Raw genomic sequence first — 18668 nt, forward strand, 5'->3', positions numbered from 1 at the left:
GATTAATTCTGAACAGTTATTTCTCTACTAGCTCAATTATCACACCACTGTTTTGATTTGTGTAGTTGCGTTAACCCCAACACTGACAATAATGTAGACGGCAAATTTCGATTTCGATTTTCGTGTAGTCAAGCCTTAAGCCATACCCAAGTAGCCTAAATCGAGGTAATGTTTAATTATGCATGATTTATTTTGTTATTGAATTCGTAGGCTGGGATTACTCTCGGCAACAATTATGTAAGGGACGGCAGGCAGAGCGATGTACAGTGGCAGAGCGACGCACAGTGGCTGAAAGTGGTACTAAAGCTTCTCGCAGCTTCACGCCGCGTAATGCGCGAATGAAGTGGTCATTTGAAAGCGATGCCCACTGTACATGGGAGAAATTCTTAATTAATGGTCTAGTAAGGGTAGAATAAGGTCTTGCTAGTATGCTACTAATATACATGTTAGTAAGCAGCTAATTAATGGTGAATAGATAGATAGAAAAACAGTTTTCTTATATTATCTTATTTCCATTTGTCTTTGTTTTCAACCACAGAGAAAGCAGGTGGTGGATTGTCAGACTCACAACTCGTATCCAAGTAATCCAAGAGAGAGCTTGACTTAACTGTTGTCGATAATTTATTGTAAATAAACAAAAATACAAAATAAAAATGCAATGGTTTGCAATAAAGTCTTTGTGGTAAACGGAATAAGCAGGCAGCAATTCAAAGACCTAGACGGCAAACACAGGCAGAGTTTGCAGCAGCGTTCCACCAGCCGAGCAGAGGTCAATGACTGTATGCGCTGGCCCGCCTTCTCCTCGTCATGCGCTACCAGCGTCAATTTATCGGGTGGCACCATCACCACCTGTAGAGGGTGCAGTCTCACAAACCCAGAAAAACGGAAAAAGTATAAATAATCATAAGATATAAAAAACATAAATGCGGCTCCTACACTCCGGCCCCTAATTGTTCTTACAGAATCAATTACTTAAATAAATAGAAAAAAGGAGCCATAAACAGAGCCATCATAATTAATAACTTAGCACTTAATTCTGTATATGTAAAGAAACTAGGCATACATTACATTCCTTTGTAATTTGATCAGGAACATCATGGTCCTTCATCAGCCTCAAGGATGCGACACAGTTTGGTTATTGGCCTCTCCAGGACTGAAGTCTGGTCTGAAGTTTCACAGACCGGACCAGGCCTCTTCCATCAGGTCTCGTCTCTAACACTCTGCCCAATGGCCAGGACCCTCGTGGAGCAGTGGGATCGACCACCAGGACGACGTCTCCAATGTTCATATTCTTTTTCACATCCATCCATTTCTGCCTTTCTTGAAGCAGAAGAAGGTATTCCTTGGTCCATCGGTGCCAGAAAAGATCGGCCATATACTGGACCTGTTTCCAGCGGCGTCTGGCATAGAGGTCAGATTTAAGGAAGAGTCCAGGGGGCAGAATGGGATTGGTTTTCAGTAAAAGGATATGATTTGGGGTCAATGGTTCCAGGTCGTGGGGGTCTGAGGACACTGTGGTGAGAGGACGGTTGTTCAGGATGGCCTCTGCTTCACAGAACAGGGTATGAAGGCCCTCGTCATCGATGCATTGCTGGTGCAGAGTGGAGTTGAGTACCTGCCGAACGGATCTTATGAGCCTCTCCCAGACTCCACCGTGGTGTGATGCAGCTGGGGGGTTAAAACTCCATTCAATGCCATCAGGAAGTAGCGCATCTTGGATTTTCTTCTCGTTGAGGGACATCAGGGCCTTTTTCAGTTCAGCATGTGCACCCACTAGGTTCGTCCCATTGTCGGACCTAATGTGCTTCACTTGGCCTCTCCTTTTGACTGCGCTTCTCCCTCGCCTCACCTCAATCGGGCCAAAGTAGTCCAATCCGACGTTGGTAAAGGGTGGGAGGTCTGGCAGAATTCTCTCCAAAGGCATCTTCTGCTCACCTGCTTTGCCCCTTGCACGGCGACATTTGACGCATTTTGAGAGCACCTTTCTCGCTTCTGTGTTGCTCTTTACGACCCAGTACCTCCTGCGGAGCTCTGCAAGCATGTGGTTTCTACCACTGTGTCCACTGTGCTCGTGAATGTGTCTTACCAAGAGAAGTGAGACATGAGAGTCTTTGGGCAGGATACAGGGGTGTTTAGTCTCTTCAGGCATTGCCGATCTATGCAGGCGGCCACCTACTCTGAGAACGCCCCCGTCCAGTACAGGATCAAGCCTGCACAACCGGCTGTTCTTGTGTACTCTAGGCGGGGTCATCTGCAAGGATGCAACTTCAGGAAAGAAAGCTTGCCTCTGAACAAAGATGACGATGGACTTTTCTGCATCCGCAAGATCCTTTGCCGTGAGGAGCTGTCCACCAAAGTGGGTTCTGAAATCTTCCAACTTAATGCTCCACCTTTGCTTAATGGTTAAACTGGTGCCGATTTGAGATGAGGGGAGGTCTTTTCTTCTTTTCACCATCAGCCTCAAAGCAGTCTTCAGTCTGAGGTACCAGGCTACTGCCTTTAGCAACCTGATCCAACTTGAAAAGAAAGAAATAAGCTGGTCTGTAGGCGTTTCAGTTTTCACCACTGCTGTGCATACAGTAATGGTTTTCCTAACCTCATCATCCTGAAGCATGGGGCCCGGTGCTTCTCCTACTGGCCAACTTTCTTCTAGTTTCCACAGAAATTCAGGTGCATGGATCCATCTCCTCTGCTCCATGAATTTTCTTGCACTCAATCCTCTTGAAGAGTCGTCTGCTGGATTGTCCTTAGTGCCCACGTATCTCCACTGAGACAGTTCTGTGTTGTCCCGGATCAACGCGACCCTGTTTGCCACGTAAGTCTTAAATCTTGCTTGGTCATTCGCCAGGTATTTTAGCACTGTTTGGCTGTCCGTCCAAAAGACTGAGGGCTTCAAGTCAATGTGGAACTCTCTCCTCAGCATTCTGTCCACTTTTACCAGCAGCGCAGCAGCCGCCAGCTCCAGTCTTGGCACTGTAATGTTCTTTAGGGGAAGAACTCTGGATTTTCCTAAGACAAAAGTGACATGTATTATGTTCTGCTTGTTCACCTGTCTAATGTAGCTCACAGAACAGTAGCCACTCTCACTGGCATCGGCGAAGTGATGCAGCTCAGCACGTCTGGTTTCCCCAAAGCCATCCGGTTTCAGGCAGCGTGGCATGCTGAAGCCTCTGATCATTTCCAAGCTGCTGGTCCATTCTATCCATCGCTCTGATACGGCCGGTGGCAAAGGCTCATCCCATCCAAAGCCCCTCTGGCAGAGCTCCTGTAGTAACTGCTTGACTTTACTGCACAATGCAGTGAGATGCTTTATTAGTTGGATGGCGTCAGACTCCTTGGACACAGACTTTGCGCAGTCGTCCACATAAAAGTTGTGACGAATAGTCTCAGCCACCTGAGGGGAAAAGCAGCTTTCATTGTCAGCAGCGGTTTTTTGCAATGCAAAAGTTGCAATACTGGGGGATGACACAGCACCGAAGATGTGCACAAGCATACAGTGTTCCTTCGGGGTCTGTCTGGTGTCACCTTGTGGCCACCACAAGAATCTTAGGTAATCAACATCAGACTTTGCCACTCTAACCTGATGGAACATCGATTTGATGTCAGCCATGATTCCAACTGGCTCTTTTTGAAACCTCAGGATCACTCCGACGAGGGAGTTGGTCAGATCAGGCCCCTGGAGTAGTTCTGTGTTGAGGGACACACCCTGAAAAGAAGCAGCACAATCGAACACCACTCTGAGTTTTTTTCTTTTTGGGGTGGTAGACCCCGTGGTGTGGCAAGTACCATACCTTTCCAGGCGGTTGTGCAAGTTCTTCCTGTGGTATCTCCTCAGCATAGTTATTCTCAAAGATGTCACTGAGGAATGAAGTATACTCCTGTTTAAATTGTTCATTTTCTTTTTTAGGCTGTGGAGGCGCTGTTCTGCCATTTGCCTATTGCTTGGCATGAGCACATCATTTCTTCTAAAGGGTAATCTTAGACTGTAATGCCCATCTTTCAGCATTGCCTCATTGGCCATCTTTAAGAACATCTTGTCCTCTATAGACATCTCAGTTTTTTCTTCTGATGCAACCTCATGAAAATCTTGATTGTACTGTGAGATCAACAGCTTTTCTAAACTCGCCACTGAAATCCTATTCACAGTCACACTTTCACAGTCACCACCGCCAGACACACTTCTCAACGGCCCATTCACAACCCACCCCAATAGGGTTTTAACTGCATAGGGACCCCGATTTTGACTATTAATCACCTCCCATGGTTCTAGTAGGTTTGGAGCATTTGTGCCAATCAACAGCTCTACCTTGGAACTAATGGAGGGGATAGTCACCTTACTCAAGTGTGTCCAATGAGCCAGGTCATTCTTCTTGGGGATGCTGCTGGTGGTTACTGGCATCTCCTTTTGAGTAAAGGTGTCAGGGAGGGGCAAGAAAGTGTTGCTGTCCAGTGCTGAAACTTCCAGACCTGATACAACATGAGTTGGAACATTCGTTTCCTGATTCATTGTGCGCAGAAGAATTTGTGTCTTTTTGCCCCTAATGTGGAGACGTGACATGAGCTCCTCAGAACAGAAGGTGGCAGAAGAACCAGGATCCAGGAGTGCATACACTTTTATGACCTGGCTGCCTTTTGCTGCCTTGACTTTGACAGGAACAATAGAGAGCACATTGTCTTGGTCTCCGGCCCCTATATGACCACATGACTCAGCTGATGCGCTACCTGTAGCTTCCTTGGTTGCACTGTCTTTGGGCTCAGTATGGAGGGTGCTTGGATGGGCTCGTTTGCACATATTACAGGTCAGACGCCTTGTGCAATTTTTGCTGATGTGCCCTGTGGAGAGACATCCAAAGCATATGCCCTTGGTCTTTAAAAAACTGAGCTTATCTCTATGGGCCTTTTTCATAAACATCTTGCATGAGTCCAGTGTGTGCTTGGAGCTACAAAAATGACAGGAGGGTTCAGGCTTTGCGTCTTTATGAGGAAGTGCTACACTGGTGACATAGCTACTGCCAGATGACTTAGAGGTTTGTGTCTTAACTGGGGCTTTAGTCTTTCCTTTAATGGCTGTCTGATCTTGAAGATCACCAAACAACGGGTCAGCAGCTATGCGAGCCTGCTTTTCAATGAAGGAGACAAGGTCTAAAATTCTGACCCTGCGGTCATGCTGTTCTTGCAGCTCATAAGCTTTGTTGCGCCACCTTTCTCGGAGCCTATAAGGCAGTTTTAGGACAATGCTTTTCATCGTGGACACAGTGTCCAACTCCTCCATGTATGATGTTTCTTCCATTGCATTGCAGCAGCTCCTGAGGAACATGGCATAATCCTGTAGGGATTTAGAATCTTCTGATTTTATTTGTGGCCAAGACAGAGCCTCCAAATAAGCACAAGAAATCTTTTTTCCTTCAATAACTGCATGGCTTTCTGATCGCCTCTATCTGGGGCCATATATTCACAGCTCTTAACCAGTTTTTGTGCATGGCCCTTAGTATACTGAATAAGAAACTGCAGTCTGTCTCTGTCATTGTCAGTCTTACGCTCTATCATATTTTGAAAAGAGTGAATGAATGACTTGTACTCCAAGACTTGGCCATCAAAGATTGGGATACTACCTTGTGGTAAGGTGGATAAAATGTGCTGTTTCATCAGCATTCTCGTTAACTCACTATGATTTTCCAAGACTCTGATCATATGGGTGTCATACGGAGAGCTGGGTGTGGAGGGTGTTCCAGGCTGAGGTGGAGGTACAGTAAACTGTGTGCCTCGGGCTGAGCTGGCAGCTGGAGTAGTGGCAGGAATGCCAGAAGAACTGGCATAGGGCATAGCGGCAATGGCAGAGGGCATAGTGGCAATGGCGGAGGGCATCGTGGCAGTGGCAGTGGCGGAGGGCATCGTGGCAATGGCAGAGGACATAGTGGCAGTAGGAAGACTATAGGATGAGGTGGGTTGCACCTGTGGCCAAATACCACTATAGAGACTGGGCCTAGGATGTAAAACATGCCTACTGCGATATTTATCTGGACCAGGAAAAGGCAGGGGAAACTGAACTTGAGTGTCTGCCTTTGGTCTGACTACTGGGTCACTTTCAAGAAAAGAAAGCAGCTCATCATCCAACTGTGCAGGGTCGGGTGCTTCTGCCCCTAATACAGGTGTGTGAGTTAAGACTGACTTAAATGGAACAGGAGCATTCACATTCTTTTCAGCTTCTTTCAGATAATTTATTTTCGCATTAGTGGCTTCAATTTCTACATTCAGTTCCAAGGTTTCTCTTCGTTTCCTTAATAATTCCTCCTGCTCCTCAATAGCATGTTTCTCCTGCAATTTGGAGGCTTTTGTCAGTAAAACCACTCGTTCGGCTTCGGCGGTAATGCGCAAAGACGCGGAACTACCTGACCTAAACGATTGTGCGTCGAATTCAAGTTTTGCGTCTGCTTCTTCAGCAATCAACGATAACGAAGGCTCCACTTGTGTGGCAGAAGTAGTGACTTCATCTGCGTTAGGGGAAGTAGGATTTTCTACGGTTGAAATCCATCTTGTTATGTTCGAAATAAAAGCAGCTACTTGCGAATGTCGAGGCTGATACCATTTTTCGTCTTCATTACGTGTCTTTTCATCAAGCTTTTCAACGTATGATGCATGCAACTGTTCAAACTCTTCAAGAAATCCATTAAACTTAAGCATGTTTTCTTTGACTTCCTCAATAAACTCCTTAACAGTCATTAAATTGTTCAGTATGTTCATTCTCCGTGTTAAATGAGACATTTTCCCTGATCTTGCTGCGCGCAAATCACACAAACTATGTCTTCCTGGCTTAATTCATCAGTACTCAAAAAGTTCAAAAGCAGTTCATATTTTCTTTTCAAAAATCAAACTCTCGCTCATTCCAAGTAGGCCGCGGTTTCACCGCTTCATTTGTTTGGCCGGGCCGCAATTATTTCGGAAAAATAAAAATCTCGGTTATCCTTCGCAAAAGTTATTAGTCCAACTTGCTTCTACATACTTTAAACATCATTGTCCAACGAAAAAATCTTCAATATTGTAGCATTTGGACGCACATACCTCCAACGAAATGTTTCTTTCTTCAGCTTTCCGCGCGTTAGGCCGACATTTCCTATTGTCTCCGTTGCGAGTAATTCCACAAGTTTTCTTCAAAAAGAATCCACACCAAGTCATTGACGTATTGTAGTGGCGAAAAACAGTTTTCTTATATTATCTTATTTCCATTTGTCTTTGTTTTCAACCACAGGAGAAAGCAGGTGGTGCATTGTCAGACTCACAACTCGTATCCAAGTAATCCAAGAGAGAGCTTGACTTAACTGTTGTCGATAATTTATTGTAAATAAACAAAAATACAAAATAAAAATGCAATGGTTTGCAATAAAGTCTTTGTGGTAAACTGAATAAGCAGGCAGCAATTCAAAGGCCTAGACGCCAAACACAGGCCGAGTTTGCAGCAGCGTTCCACCAGCCGAGCAGAGGTCAATGACTGTATGCGCTGGCCCGCCTTCTCCTCATCATGCGCTACCAGCGTAAATTTATCGGGTGGCACCATCACCACCTGTAGAGGGTGCAGTCTCACAAACCCAGAAAAACGGAAAAAGTATAAATAATCATAAGATATAAAAAACATAAATGCGGCTCCTACATAGATAGATAGATAGATAGATACTTTATTGATCCTCAAGGGGATATTCAAGGGTCTCAGTAGCATACAGACATAACACCCAACATGCACTTACAACAGAAATGGTAAACATAAGTATAAGTATAAACAAATAACTAAACTCCACTGTACAATAAAGACAGTAGAAGATAAGACCGATAAGAAAACTAACAAAACTAAATACTAAATACACTATATAAGTTCAATTAAGAAAGTCCAATGTGCTTGAGGGTGATCAAGCATAAGACGCTTGTAGTGACAGGGCCAGGACTGGTGAGGTGCTAAAGGGAGTGAGTGCCATGGTGAAGGTGCAAACAGTAGTCCAACCATAGTCCTTAGCTATGTTTGCCTGGCAAGGTGCTCAAGAGAGTGAGTGTCATGGTGAAGGTGCAAAAAGAAGTACAACATTAGTCCAACAGTGCAAGAGTAAGGTCTAGAGACCAGCATAAATAATATAGACAAATAGGAGAGCAAGTGTAATGTAGACAAGGTAAAATAAAAAACTATTTCAGTGCAAGAACAGGTTGAGGTAATAGGGTTATAGCCATCCTTTCATTCAGTATTGTATCAGAAGCCTGACCGCAGCCATTGATCATGTGTGCTAATATAGCATGAAAAACAGTGTAGCAGTAAAACAGTAGTGAAAACATTAGGCTGTGTACAATAGTAAAAGAGTAGTAAAACAGTAGTAAGCAGTAGTGGGCAGTCAGTACTCAAAAAACATGGACGTGGAGAGGCAGACAGACTAAGCAGAGAAGTCTATCTCTCCTCTTCCCTTTAGTGAGGCATTGAACAGTTGTGCATGGCAGTGAGCGAAGCCTTTCAGTTGTGCATGGCAGTGAGCGAAGTCTCCAGCTGATCAAGCTCTTTTGGTTTTTGATAGTGCTGTAGAGCGGATGATATTCATTGTCCAAGATGTTGATCAGTTTGTTTAGGGTCCTTTTGTCAGATATTGAAGTGATTCACTCCAGTTCAGCTCCCACTACAGAGCCAGCCTTCCTTACCAGCCTGTCAAGTCGCCCAGCATCCTTCTTCTTTGTGCTTCCTCCCCAGCATACCACTGCATAGAAGAGGGCGCTGGCCACAACAGACTGATAGAACATCCTGAGGAGCTTGCTGCACACATTGAAGGACCGCAGCCTCCTCAGGAAGTACAGCCTGCTCTGCCCTTTCTTGTAGAGTGCATCAGTGTTGGCTGACCAGTCCAGTTTATTGTCCAGGTGGAGACCCAGATATTTGTAGGTGCTTACCACCTCCACATTGACCCCATCTATGGAGACTGGTAGCAGAGCGGGCTTAGACCTTCGGAAATCCACCACCATCTCCTTGGTCTTTTGAAGTGTTTAGTTGAAGGTGATTGAGTTTGCACCACTGCACAAAGTCCTCCACCAGGCTCCTGTACTCCTCCTCTTGCTCGTCCCTGATACACCCCACAATTGCAGTATCATCAGAAAACTTCTGCATGTGGCATGACTCGGTGTTGTAGCAGAAGTCAGATGTGTACAGGGTGAACAGGACTGGAGAGAGCACAGTTCCCTGTGGTGCTCCGGTGCTGCTGATCACAGTGTCAGAGAGGCAGTTCTTCAGTCTGACGAACTGTGGTCGCTCGGTCAGGTAATCTGTAATCCAGGTTACCAGGTGAGCGTCCACGTCCATCTGCAAGAGCTTGTCTCCCAGTCTTGAGGGCACTTGAGAAATCAAAGAACATGATTCTCACAGCACTTTTCCCCTTGTCTAGGTGAGAATGTGTTCTGTGTAGAAGATAAGTGATGGCACCGTCCACGCCCACTTTCTCCTGGTATGCAAACTGTAAAGGGTCTAGTGCATGGCGTACCTGGGGTCTGAGCATACCTAAGACCAGCCGCTCCATTGTTGATGTTAGAGCGACAGGCCTGAAGTCATTAAGCTCGCTGGGGTGTGGTTTCTTGGGAACGGGGGTGAGACATGATGTCTTCCACAGTGTTGGAATTTGTCCGAGACGTAGAGTCCATGTTGAAGATGTGCTTCAGTGGCTCCCCCAGTTCAGCAGCACAGGCCTTGAGCAGCCTTGGACACAGTCTGTCAAGCCCGGCTGCCTTACGAGGATGGAGTTTTTTTAAAAGATAACTTACTTGATCCGCTGAAATGATTGGGGGGATGAGGGGAGTGGAGGGTGAGGAGGAGGAGGGGTGCTTCTGTGAGGGTTGTCGTGTGGCTAGAGACTGATGGCCATTGGCTGAAGCCATTGTTGTCGCACTGCTCGTGGTCACCATGTGGGGAAGAGGTGCGATAGCCTGATCAGCAGTGATGATGGAGGGGGGAAAGGGAGGGGATGGGGGCAGCATCTGAGGTCTGTGTGTCTGATGGCTGTTGACTGAGGTCGTTGTCACCTCTTTGTTCGTGGTAGCCATGTGGGGGAGGGGTGCAATATCCAGTGATAGTGGGGGTGAGTGTTGCACTGTTAATGATGTGGGGTGGGGTGTCTTAATATAAAGTGTTACCATTATTTCATATTTCAAGTTTAGTAAGGGTAGAATAAGGTCTTGCAGAATAAGGTATAAATTAGTGATTTATAATGACTAACAAATGGCTAGTATGCTACTAATATACATGTTAGTAAGCAGCTAATTAATGGTGAATATGTGTGTCTTAATATAAAGTGTTACCATTATTTCATATTTCAAAAATCCCTTCGTATTTTAACATCAGCAACATCTTGGCATCATGTTTGCCAAATTTCACATGAATTTGACCGTCTAGGAGGAATATGTTAAAATTGATCATGTGACATCAGTGAAATTGTCATTCTTTCTGTTGCGTATGCCACATATGCATTATGGGCATGTGAATATCCTCATTACCATGGTATTCAATAACTTGTGAAATTCAAGCCATGTCAAGCAATGCATGGTGAATTTATGACACAATTATTGAATGTGACAGGGTATTGAAATTCATAGTTTTGCCATATATATAAAAAAAGACATCAAAAAAGCTTCACAATTTAGAATCAGGAACATCTTGGCATCATATACCAACTTTGACATGAATTGGATCAATCATCTAGGAAAAGTGTGTAAAAACTGATCATGTCCACAATGCACAAAATCTCAATTACCTCACTTACTGTTGGGCATGGCTAATGCAATGTATATACAAAAAATGTTTGTCTTGGGGAGTTACATACACCTACCAAATTTGGTGTGTGTAGCTGAAACTATATGCTTGTTTGTGAGCTTGTTTGTTTCCTGTGGAGCCAGATGTGTTTGAACCTGCAGCTATTCTGAATGTAATTAATGTCTACACTGACCTGGTTGGGTGTGGCTCCTAGTGATACAGCACTTTACAATAAAGAAGGATGTGTAGACACGAATTGCATTCAGAATAGCGGCAGGTTCAAACACACAGCTCAGGTCAAGTCAGGTCAGATCAGTTTGTGTCACTGATGTGGAGCGCAGAAAGGTAATTTTTCATCGCTAAATAAAAAAATGCCATTTATTTCTGTAAGCCACACACCACATATTTCTGTAAATTGCTGAGCCCTAAAGTCTCCCTCCACCATGGTTCTTATATTGCCAAATTCAGGACAGTCTGGCCTACACACACACACATGAAAGTCATGTCCAGTTGGCAGCCTGCTGTGGTGAGATTTGGGTAGCCTAGACTCTGCTGAAAAACAACATATAGCATGTGTGAATGGCACTTACAATGACCAGGATAAATACCGGTAACTAATTATAAAACGGATAGTTCTGGTCCTTGATTATGATTGGTTGAACTGTGTTCGAAGCCGTTGTATATTTTCCCTTTCCATTGTTCTATATTAATGTGCTTAGAATGCATAACGGTTACAACTCAAAGTTGCTGAGCAACAATTCCATTAAGAATCTACAAGCGGTGGAACTATTCTATTCTTCTCGGGGCATTCTCATTACCTTTAAGCAATAAGCCCCGAGAGGCCGTTCTATATTGTGAATATAGCACAGCTGAGGGTTGTTTTAACGGCACTCAGCTTTGCTTCGCTCCCTTCCCTAACACACCCCTCAGCTGTGCTATATTCACAATATAGAACGGCCTTGTAGTAAAAATTATTTGTAAGAAGATACTATACAAATGTAATTTTAACTTAATCAGCCTGTCTCCCTCATATTTGCATTAACTGCTGTGCTTGGTGAAGACACACCTCGACCATTTGCAAATCAAGTCTTTTGTCATGTACAACGACCCAGCTTTTGTCTTATGGCAGACTTCACCATAGGTGGTCGGCGCCAATTAAGCACGCATATGTCCGGGGCGTGTTTGAACTTTTTCACTGGAGCAGAGAGAGGGCCTGCTAACAGAATATAAGGCTGTGAGAAACGACAATCGTGAGGTGACTTGAGGCAACTTGTTTCATGTTTCTCCTCCGAGCCGGCTTGTAATAAACCTGGGAACGTTTCCCTTTCTTAACCCTTAGAACCCGATTGATGCAAAGTGCGTCAAAAAACCCACCCTTTCTTCTCTGTTACATTGCTCCGCGACTGTTCATCACAATGTTCGTAACACACTGTTATTTTATGACAGAAGAAGTGGGGCTTTCCAAAGAGACTACGCACTTGCCTGTACGATCAAGTATGAAAATTAAAAAAAATCATGAAATTAAATAAAATTGCATCATATTTAAAGTCTATACTTCTCTGCGTTCACCCGCGCACCCATTACTCTCGTTTGAATTACTCGCGAACCCGTGATCGCATAGATATGGCAAGCATATCAGATGAAAGAGGAGAAACAGGGCTATCCATTGGTACCATGGATATCGATCTTTCTGGCTTATAAAAACAGACGAAGTGACTGCAAAATATTAACGCAAACCAACGCTGCACACCCATTACTCTCGGAGTAATTACTCGCGGACCCGTGATCGGATATATATGCCACGTATGTTAGATGAAAGAGGAGACACAGCTATCATTTCATACCAAATACATCCTTCTGGATTATAAAACAGACGAAGTGACAGCAAAATAATAACTTCATATAGCTGGACTTACCCCACGTTTTTGTCTGTTTTTGTGGCAAAGCATGTTTATAATCCAATGCTATCGTGTGTTTCTCTATGGCAAAACATGTTCATAATCCGGTTTTGAGATCCTAGCAAGATCCTAGCGAGATTCCTGCATGGCATCCAATTCAAGGCTCACATTGCATCCCAATTTGTTCAACAAAGAAACACCTTTTTTTGCCTTTACTTTGTTCATGGCAATGCAGTAAAAAGTTGAGAATCATCATGAGTGCATACACCATAGTCACACATGCTAACAGGCAAACTTGGGTCAAGTCCGGTCAGATCAGTTCGTGTCACAGATATGGAGCGCAGAATGGTCATTTTTCATCGCTAAATAAAAAATGGCATTTATTTCCGTAAATCACACACCACATATTTCTGTAAATGGCTCAGCCCCAGAGTATCCCTCCAACATGGCAATTATATTGCCCGTTTCAGGACAGCCTGCCCTACACACACATGAAATGCATGTAGAGCTATGAGCTTGCTGTGGTGAGATATAGGTCAAAATATAAGAATTTTTATAATATGATTTTTATATTTTAATTCTTTAAAAATCAAAATAAAATCAATGCTAGTACTAATACATGAAATGCTGAAAAAAAACAATATATAATATGTGTGTGTGGCACTTACAATGACCAGAATAAATCCTTATGAATAAAGGTAGTGAAAATGACCTAAAAACAGCTTAGGGTTCTAAGGGTTAACACATCTTAGTCCGGTTTTGCTTCCACGTCATTTGTAATTTTCACCAGAGCCTCTCGGGGCTTATTGCTTAAAGATGGTGAGAATGCCCTAAAATAGATCAGGCCTCATAGGGTTAACACATATTTCTCTGTGTTGGTGTGGATTTGCTCTTGTAATGATGGATGGGTGTGAGTGGCCACACTGCTCTTGTGTCACTTGCTCTGACATTTTGAGTGAAAAGACCATGTACATTATGTGCATTTGGAATGAGACTTGTTTTAGTTTAAGTTTTGTTTATTTTCTAGATCATCGAACATCATTATGTCCTGCAAAAGAAATGCTTGTCGGAGACTTTACAAATGCTCCACCATGGTAAGTTTAACCATGTGAAATGTAACAAGTAATTCTGCATGCTCTTTAGAAAAAGTGTGAAACATTTATTTCTGTTCCATCCTTAGTGCTGCTACTATCAAAACATCACCATCTGTGAGTAACTTTTTTTCCAGATTTCAATTAAAAATCTATTGGCAGTGATTAGTACTTCCATTAATGCTAGAAACACATTACAAGTCATGACAAGGAAGAAAAAAGCATTAGGACTTACTTCAGGCACACATAAAGCCAAGAATATAGATAACCCTTACAACTCCAGCAGGTTTTTGCGTTACTATGTTTTAATGACTTTATAGAGGTCTCAGGAAAGTGCAATACTGACTATCTTATATCCTTTTTTTCAGCACAACCTAAGCAATATGATTAAAGTATTGTCATTTAATTTTAACCAACTATATACACAAACATGAGCAAAAAAACTAAAAAATATGTATGTACCGTAAAACTCAAAAATAATAGCCCAGGCTTTTATTTTCCCAAATCGCCAAAATGCACTGTATTGTATTTGAGAGAGAGATGTTCACAAGTCATTTTTTGGAAGTCCAAGTCAAGTCTCAAGTCTTTGGGGGCAAGGTCAAGTCAAGTTTCAAGTCTTTGGCCATCTGTTTTCTCCCTAACACTCTATTGTTAAATCGTATGTAGCTACCATCCATACAGTACAGTATCAAAATCAGTTGTAGGATAACTTCATGGGGTTTTTGCCTGCACTGCAATCTGAAGAAACACAAATTAAGAACTATGTTTATTTTGCTTGCCACTCATAAAATCTGCATGATACAACTGACATATGTGTAGTGGGGGGAAATTATTCTAATACTGCAATGTGCAAGCTTGGAATTTCATAATTTTAGGGGCAAGGCCAGTTGGGCATATTTGGCGGGGGGCTCAAAGGCCACACGTCAGGGCACCAAGGCCAAACCTAACTATACAGTATTCTACATAAAAATTATCAAAGTTGTATTTAGCCTATTCACAGCAGTAGACCTAGCCTGGAAAATCCAGACCCTGGTAATCTAGAAAGATTAAGGGTCTGGCCATGAACAATGTAATGGCCCAACTCGAGGGGCGGCAACAAGCATGCATTTAAAAATCTCACTGCACGCAATTGGATAACTACGGAGCCCGGAATGTTGGGGTAAAAGTAACATGCTTCATTGCTCATTGCCAGAGTGTCTCGCAGAGACAATTCCATTGTGCTTCGCAAGAACTCTGGATGTCCAGGGTACAGTAGACCTGCATCACTATGAAACATGACAAAAACATGACATATTACATAGAATATGATCAGAATCATCTGATTTTAATATTTACAGATATCTAGGCTATATTTTAAAAAAAATATTTTCTATTTGGCCTGTTATGAAATCATGTATTGAACAATTTAAGCACAGTTCAGCTTTAAGAAATTCAAATAGCCTACATGCATGTTTGGGGGCAGCCGTGGCCTACTGGTTAGCGCTTTGGGTCGAATCAGTGACGCATGCACGTCAGGTCAAAACCAGGCCATTTTCGTGGGTCTATCACTAGGTGGCAGTCTCGCCAAGTCTCGCTGATCACTTCCCGGAAAGTTTACACAAGTAAGTAACAGGCAACACTTCATATTTCATGAAAGACGTTATATCTCCATTTCTAGAAAAAAAATAGCGATTTTGATGAAAACTAGCCACTGTTTAGCTTGGGATTTCTCAGGAACAGAGGCGTGTAAAAATACACGGTTTGCACCCACCGAGAGCTTAAAGTCTCACCTTTTAATCGAGCCATTGTATGTGTTCATAGCTATAACACAGAATTTGCTGTGGCTGTACAAAAATCATCAACAATGGTCTAGATTGCTGGCACTCTAGGACAAAGCTCCCGAAAACAGCTTGGCATTCAATGAGTTAATGGAGTTAGCTTCATTTTCTTTACATCCAGAACTTACATTGGGTCTCGAATTTAGGACATCATATAGTCTAATGCTAACACATCCCTTTAGCCCTCGGACCTGGTGAAATATATAGTCTGTCACATATAGCCAACTACCTTCCTGTACCCAGCATTAGCACAACACTTTTTTAGCTTGTCACCTGTGGTATATGCTAAGTTTAACGTCACCTGTGGTATATGCTAAGTTTAACGTCTCTTTCACATCAGTAAGTCCTATCTGGGTGCATTTTGAGATGGCTGATGAAATTTGACATTGTTGAACCGGCAACATTATCCTGGTGTCATACACATTGCATGTAGCTGTTCACTTATTTTCACTGTGCACAAAGTTTTTGTAACCAAAAGTAGCTAGTGACAAAAAAAGCACAACTCCGGCAGGACTTGGTGTCGCCATGGTCAAGGCATTTTTGATCTGTGAGTGCATGCACATAGCGCATGTACATTGCACATTATGGCAAAAGGGACCGCTACGTTTCCCTAACGTATGTACCAATACAATTAAATAGAAATACATGGATACATGTACATTTAAAAAAGCAATAATTGCATGAATTACAGGTTGTTCACGACTCGCAAGTCTTGAAGCTCGAGTCCGAGTCAAGTCTGAAGTCACTGTTTGTGCAACTTATGGCCTCCTTACACCAAAAAACTTTGACAAGATTTGGGAAAGATTCTTGAAAGATTGGAGTCTTTTGAGTAAAGCTTGAATGGGGGCATTAGTTAAAAGACTACAATCTTTCAAGAATTTTTCCGAAATCTTGTCAAAGTTGTTTGGTGTAAGGTGGCCATTAAGTGCGACTTGAGTCCAAGTCTCAGACTCGAGTCCCCATCTCTGATTTGAGACAGGCATCTATAAGAGACAAGCCTTTAATTTAGTGTTGAGATGTTCATTGAGTGTAGGCCTAGAAATAACGACCCAATAGCATAAGCTGATAGACGGAAAGCATGACAGCAGGAGGTTACCACATCATATTATTTTTTATTTATAATTCAAATGTGTTTCACAAATCAGATCATGTAAGAATTAGTCTACTATAATATATCTTAGATTATTGGCAGTTTAAAAAAACGAAACAATGTGACAGCCATGGGCTGAACAATACCCGTGGCCTACTGGTTAGCGCTTCGGACTTGTAACCGGAGGGTTGCCGGTTCAAACCCCGACCAGTAGGAACAGCTGAAGTGCCCTGAGCAAGGCACCTAACCTCTCACTGCTCCCCAAGCACTGCTGTTGTAGGTGCTTCATCTCACTGTGTTCACTGTGTGCTGAGTGTGTTTCATAAATGCAGAGACCAAATTTCCCTCACGGGATCAAAAGAGTATAGAAACTTTCTTATACTTATACTTGCATATGAACTTGTTGCCCAAAACACATCAACAAGAAAGAATGAATGCTACCCTGTAAAACGACTGCAATCATGTGATTAACTCATTGAATGCCAAGCTGTTTTCGGAAGCTTTGTCCTAGAGTGCCAGCACTCTAGACCATTGTTGATGATTTTTGTACAGCCACAGCATATTCTGTGTTATAGCTATGAACACATACAATGGCTCGTTTAAAAGGTGAGACTTTAAGCTCTCAGTGGGTGCAAACCGTGTATTTCTACACGCCTCTGTTCCTGAGAAATCCCAAGCTAAACAGTGGCTAGTTTTCATCAAAATCGCTGTTTTTTTTCTAGAAATGGAGATATAACGTCTTTCATGAAATATGAAGTGTTGCCTGTAAACTTTCCGGGAAGTGATCAACAAGACCTGGCGAGACTGCCACCTAGTGATAGACCCACGAAAATGGCCTGGTTTTGAGCTGACGTGCATGAGTCACTGATTCGACCCAAAGCGGCAACCGAGTTATGATAAAATGTCCAGATAAAAAACAGATTGTGAGTTTTCGATCGTCATATATTTCATTTCCATTCATCACAGAGTTCCCAAAATCACATATAAGGTGTGTTAAGAGTGTCTAGTTTCGTAATTTAAAAAAAAAAGCTAAAAACGTAATATTACGTTTTTGGCACTCAACGCATGGGAAGGAAAAACGTAATATTACGTTTTTGGCACTCAATGAGTTAAAAATGACCCTGTTCATCGCTATCATCACCGCGATCCTCAACTACAAGTTCATTGGCGAATTCCTCATCCTCGTCGCTCTCCTCCACTTCTCCCTCTCTGGCCTCCGCTAACTCTGCCTGCCTTGCTTGCGCTAACAGCTCCCGCCCAGATGCGCAGGGCTGTACATCTTTGAAACAATGGATATGAGAAGCTACTATCAGGCCACATACCTAAGGACAACATCCCGAAGTTAATGACATAATTATCTCTTCTCTCTCACTCAAACACACACACACGCTGCGCATAAGCAGACCTTAAAGGAATTTTTCAGCCGCTCCGTGTCCAGCTTTTCCCACGCTTGAAATACCCAGGCAAACAACAAACGGCGAGATGGGGCCCTCATATTTCCTCCAGCGGTGTACTCCTTGTATATATCCCCTGACATCCAGCTGTCATAAGACTCATGCAGGCTGGCTTTGAAAGGCTGATTCCATACGACGTCAGGGGCCTGTATGTACTTTGTACAGCCACCGGGTATCACAGCCGTGGTTATGTTGTAGCCCCTTTTGAGCTCCGCTTTAGTCGCTGCACTGATATGACAGCGATATGAATCCCAGGCTAGGAAACGAGGGGCGAAGTTGAGCTTTCCCACCACTCTCTGAAGCCAGTATGCAGTCAGCTCCTCGTTCATCCAACCATTTTTGGATGTGGCCACCACCACCCCACTGATATTTTGCATTGATTTCACCTCCTTGATCCCCCCCTTTGAAGACAACGTAAGGTTTCAATTTGGTCCCGTTTGCTTTTGCAGCCAACACCACAGTCAAGTGGCTCTTCTCATGGCCTGTGGTTTTCAGTGGAACACTGCGTGCACCTCTCGCATCTACCGTAGTAGACCTCACCATATCAAACCACTTGGCT

General features: G+C 43.3%; 1 protein-coding gene across 1 annotated transcript in view; it reads left to right on the forward strand.

The window, feature by feature from the left end:
* Positions 1-18668, forward strand: part of hfm1 (helicase for meiosis 1) — a 361977-nt gene that overhangs the window by 331898 nt on the left and 11411 nt on the right. Inside the window, exons 34-35 of the mRNA XM_042091457.1 lie at positions 13685-13751; positions 13838-13865. Coding sequence (XP_041947391.1) covers positions 13685-13751; positions 13838-13865 — 95 coding nt within the window. The remainder of the gene's footprint in view (positions 1-13684; positions 13752-13837; positions 13866-18668) is intronic.

This window comes from Alosa sapidissima, chromosome 1 (assembly GCF_018492685.1).
Source record: "Alosa sapidissima isolate fAloSap1 chromosome 1, fAloSap1.pri, whole genome shotgun sequence".
In the NCBI taxonomy this organism is placed as follows: domain Eukaryota; kingdom Metazoa; phylum Chordata; class Actinopteri; order Clupeiformes; family Clupeidae; genus Alosa; species Alosa sapidissima.